The sequence below is a fragment of the Haplochromis burtoni genome, unplaced genomic scaffold (genome assembly GCF_018398535.1).
Source record: "Haplochromis burtoni strain Fernald_Lab_line unplaced genomic scaffold, NCSU_Asbu1 Contig_205, whole genome shotgun sequence".
NCBI lineage: Eukaryota > Metazoa > Chordata > Actinopteri > Cichliformes > Cichlidae > Haplochromis > Haplochromis burtoni.
Window position 1 is genome coordinate 1,064,697 of NW_024582566.1, and position 5,520 is coordinate 1,070,216.

A 5,520-nucleotide genomic window follows, 5' to 3' on the forward strand; every position below is an offset into this window, starting at 1 on the left:
GAGTGAACACCTATTGTCATAGGGATTAATGTGCTGCAGTGGTTTGAGTCATATCAGTCAGAATCAACAGTTTCCAGTTTGTTCATGTAAATAGTGAATTATATTCACACACTAAAGGTAATTATGGAGTTCCACAGAGGTCTGTGCCAGGACCAATATCATTTTTTACATTACACGTGCTGGTAGTATTATTAGAACACATATCATACATTTTCATTGCTATGCAAAGGATACCCAGCTTTATGTATCCATGCCTCCAGATGACACACACCAATTAGTTAAACTGCAGGGATGTATTAGACAGACATAAGGGCCTAGGCCACAGGTGTCAAACTCTGGCCCGCGGGCCAAATTTGGCCCGCAGCCTAATTACATTTGGCCCGTGAAGCCATACAAACTTACTATTAGAGCTGGAGATCAGAGGCTGCAATCAAACTCCAAAAATGCGTAGCTGTCCCTGTCAGAAGATACATTCACTGAGCAGAAGATGGGGATTGGGACTAATGGGACCAACATTAACACAGCTCCACTTACTATTCCCACTTGGTTATAGATTAAGAATCCATAGAAAAGATAGTTGGATGCAAGATCAAGAACCATCAAGGGATGTTAGTTGTGTTTAATGAGAGGCAGGATGCAAGAGAGTTACTGCAATTTGTCCAGAGGTGAGCTGAAGTGAAAACTCGTTCAACATCACAAAAGTGGACATCCAGTGAGTTATGACATGTTTGAGTCCTACTAGCAACACTCATGCATGTATGCTTATACTTAGTTGTTACTGTTATGTAGTATAAACAGCCAGGGATTGAATCAGGCAGGACTCAGAGAGCAGACTCAGGCCTGAGTTTGCAGTAGGGTTCATCAGAGAAGGAGAAACGGTTATCAAGCAGGGAACTGGGAGTAAAGGAGAGCCTCAATGAGAATTGGATCACAGGAGCTCTGCCACAGAAGAGAGCAGCACTTAGCGAGATCCAACAGGTAAGTGTCGTAGTGGTGAGTTGTGTAAGTGTCTGACTCTGTCTTACTTGTTATGGTGGGCGAGGAGAGCAAGAAGGAGGAACTGAGTAGGCAGGAGAGTTGCAGACCATCAGCAGGTGGAGAGCAGGCAGACACGTTGTGAATAGGCAGGTGGGAGCTGTTGCTGTTATTCTAGCAGGGGGAAAGCATCAATCATAGCACGACAGCTCATGTAGCATTTGCTGGTATACAGTAGAATGCAGTTTGTTATATTCCCAAAGAAGAATGAGTCGCGGAGCAGCAGCAGCACAGATTGTTCACAAAGAAACAAACAGAAACAAATCAATTTGGAAGTTATTTAACCTCCTCGTTCACCCACCGGCCCGATTCAACATTAACCTCTGATTGGAATCCCCAGTTTCACGGTGCTTCGAATGATCGCAGGTAAGGACGTGCTAAAACGCACCAAAAACCTCTCGTTATTGTCTGGGAATGTTTGCAATGTTTCACAATGAAATTGTAATAATTTGATGAAGACTCAGTATTGCATTACTTCTAAATCTCCCATGAATGATGAACTTTGTGAGTAAAGGTCAAAGCACATAGTTCTTTTTGTTCTCCAAGACTCCACCAGCATTAAGGCCAAAATAATGGCTTTCGTGTGGGGAAATAGAACTGATAAGGCTCTGTCCATACGCACTGGATCACAGGCTCTATCAAAAGTCTGCTTTCATGCTGTTGTTCTTCCCAGTCGAAGTGTATATGTCACGGTCTGGCTGGCAGACCGTGGGGATGTGTGGGGAAGGAGGACCCAGGCGCGGTGCTCTATGTATAAACAGTGTGTTTATTTACAGTGTGCAACAAAGTAACAATAAATCCCCGTGTTTTCCCAGACTCCCGTGTTGTGTCTCTCCGTGAATAGTCCGTGTCTTTGTGCTCTCCGCTCCCGTGTCAGCACCCCCCGGTGCTCGCTGCTCTCGTGTCTTCCACGCTCCTCCTGTGGGAAACAATAGACGCAGCCGTCAGGACACATACAACTGCGGGCATACACGCACACTAACTTATTAACTGAACAGAAGACTAACGTGGAGTCTCATGCAATGATCCCGCGTCGGTGGGAGCTCCAAGACTCTCCTAAGTAGCTCCCCCGACGAGCCCTGATCAGCGGCAGGTGTGTGGCTTCGGGTGTGGCCAGTCCCTCCGCAGGGCCACACCCCTCAGGCCTGCAGACATACACACCCATACCTCGCCTAAACATATGAGTGGGACAGACTAACACAGCACAGAGAAACACACATATGTACACGCACAGAGAAGGGGAAAACGACACCAAAAATACATAATAATACACAGGTCCATGACTGCCCAGGGATCCTGGGTCGCCCAGTCCCAGGACCCTGACAGTATAGGACATTTTGGGAAAAGAGGGAAAATAGCCCAGAACACTGGCAGACACAACACACACATAGTGAGACTATTACGCTGTCATAGTATGTTGTTTTTATTTGTGAGTAAGCCAAACCCCTCACCGGGGGGCTCAGAGGGATTTTCTCCATCCTGTAGTGGGTGGGTGGGCCACCACAGCAGCAGCAGCTCACCACTTCTTTGGAGACACTCACTTCATTAACAGCCTATTTTCGGACTATCCCTGGCAGATGCAAAACAAATCGGAAAACAATTCAGAGGATTGCTTGTAGGCTTCATGTCATTTTCTCCAGTGAGTACACTGAGGAGCCACTGTTAGTTAAAACACTCGGAGCATTTCATCGCCTTGTGTTTGAATGTATATGTAGAGGCGTAATGAACCTGCTCTGCCTCTCGTTTTGAACCTCTGAGAGGTAAAAAATCTCAGCTGTAAAGGCTCATTAGGTCAAAGACAGTACTATAAAACCTGAGAGGGAGCGGGGAGGCATGAGTGACTGTTTGGAAATCTAGTGCAGCGGAGAAAAAAGCGCCTATTAACACTGCAGGATGCTCTAGCAGTGCAAGGGGGGCCCTTACGCCAGGCATGAGGGAACTGACAATCCAAGGAGGATCTCTTCAGAATTTCCAAAACGTCATTTTTCTCCTTTCCTTGGGCAAGGAAACCAGCAGTGAACCACTTACTTATGAGAGATATGCTTGTGGTTACTTTAATAGAGGAGTCTATAAAAATGGTGTTTGCAGCTACCACTAAACATACCAGCTAGAATTCCCTGACAAGTACATTCCCTGCTATGCCCTGGTCATGTTGAGGAAAAAGCTCTCATCCTCGGAAAAAATGTCTCCAGTGTAAAATCACAGATTCAGGAACATAAATGTTTCCTTTCCATTAATGGAGTAGCAACCTGCTGGCATCAAGCAGCACATACAAGCACAGAGTAGGTAGACTCCTTTTTCATTCACTCAGAAAACACACCAAGGAAACACAAGCTAGAGTAACAGTAAAATATTCCATTGACTAAAATTCTGTGAAATAAAGGCCCGATTTACAAGAAAAAAATTCAAAATAGGATGGTGTGGTGGTCAGCAAAGCAAGAGGGCCCTGAGTTCAAATCCAGCCTGGGCCGTTTCTGCGTGGGGTTCTCCCCGAGTACCCTGGCTTCCTCCCACAGACGTTAATGGGGTTAGGTTAGCTGGTCATTGTTTATATATGGACAGAAATTTGCCTCAACAAAGGTCACAATTGCTTATGATATGATCCACGAGCATAAAGTAAGATCTACAATCGTGTACAGTGATTTGTGCGTAACTTTAAAGGGCTCACAAATGCATACTCCAGTCCACACAAAAATACAAAGCAATCTGACTGCATGTAAAACTATTTTACAAATGTGCACATCCAAACCTGAATTAATGCAAAACCTTTTAAGTTCAGCTCCACGAAAGTCTGAAAATAGACGTAAAATCCCCCTGGTTCGTAAAACAGGAGGTCTTCACAGGAGTGCAGCCCGTGATTCAGAAGCAGATCAATAAAATACAGAAACAACGAACATCAATGAAGCCGGTATCAGACACACAAACCACGATGGTGTAATTAGATGTTCGAGCTTGACATTTATCACGACCAGTGCTCATGAAAGCAAATTTAAGTTTGTATTTTGGTTCTGTGACAGGGCGTGGTCGGTGCCGCGGCTGCGGGAGCGCGGGGGCGGACGCACCGGAGCTGCATCGGCTCAACAAACCTCTTTAAAGGACTGAAGTGGGCCGTGACTGTTGTTGTTGGTGGTGTGTGTTCGGCTGGGAGCTGGAAGGCTGCAGCCGTGAGAGGGTAAAATAGGAACCGGTAATAAAGAGTGTGAAGAATGTGGTCATTCATTAATAGCTAGCCTTCAATTTGCCTGACTACTGTACCTTACTGCAAATCAGCCATTGAACTAGTCATGATCAATTATCACGTCACTGCTCATTTATTCGTCATTGTTCGTCTCCGTGCGTTTTTGTGAGCGTCATATTATTCTGGCTACATCTAACGATAAGTAAATAACGGTCTTGTGGCTTTTTATCATTGTTTTGTTTGTTCTTAATGTTGCCCTTGCTGCTAAACTAATCCCCCCTGTGGGACAATAAAGTATTGAATTGTTGAGCCAATACTCCTGGCTGTGCGCACGTTGACCGACTGGAATGAAAACACCGGCTCATGAGCATCCCTCAGCCTCATGACCTCGTGTACGCCTAGATCTCATAGCTCCACCCTTGGCTATATAATAGCTAGTAAAGCTGGGCTTCCATCACATTACTCCGCATCTTTTGTTTCAGCATCCCACCTCGGAACGGAGATGCTGACCACAAACAGCGCTGTCAGGACCAGCCTGTGGATTATTTTCCTCTGCAGCTCAGGTGTCTGTGCCAGGAGACAGCGCGCCGATGCTGATGAGTCCTGGTCGGAGAGCGTTTCCAGGGCCAGGTGTGCGTCGCGATGCCTCAGCTTGCACAGTGTAGCGGCGCTCTCGATTCTGCAGGTCAGGACACCTTTGACAACGGCTGTTTATACATAACCAGTCCTTAAATTTCACTTATTTAACTTTTTTAATCAGCAAATGCTTTTTTTTATTTGTTTGAAAGAAAATATCCATGACCCTTACATGAGTTCTGAAAAAGAGTTTCAAACAATAGATCTGTGCAATAATATTTATGTAAAGTTACATTACGTTAATAAAATAACTTTTAATATAAGTAAACATATTTCTTATTATATATACTGCTATAAAATGAAACATATGCAGTCAGATATGGGCACTTTAGGGAAAGCTGAGGGAAACCAGTGCACAAGGTAATGGAAAGTCACGTTTACACTACAAAACAAGGTCTCAGGATGATGGTGAGTATACTCCAGAGACACTGACTCAACAAGAAAAACGAAAAAAACTTTACTTTAGAAATGACATCTAAATATCATAAAATTCTAAGAGTCTGAAACGATCTAAAACAGTGACATCATGGAGTTGACAACATGATAAAGATAAGTTCAGTCATGCTTGATGTTCACTGTTCAACTGAAAGGCCAGAATAGACCATACGGCTCATTATAGGGATTCAAACGGATTCTTCCTCTGCCATTCTCTCTCTCTCTCTCTCTCTCTC

The 5,520-nt window shown here is 44.6% G+C and overlaps 1 protein-coding gene across 1 annotated transcript in view; it reads left to right on the forward strand.

Annotated features, from left to right (window-relative positions):
• Positions 1-4,689: 4,689 nt before the first annotated feature.
• Positions 4,690-5,520, forward strand: part of LOC102291388 (anosmin-1) — a gene marked incomplete in the record, with an annotated part of 25,206 nt that continues 24,375 nt past the window's right edge. Inside the window, 1 exon segment of the mRNA XM_042226286.1 lies at positions 4,690-4,898. Coding sequence (XP_042082220.1) covers positions 4,716-4,898 — 183 coding nt within the window.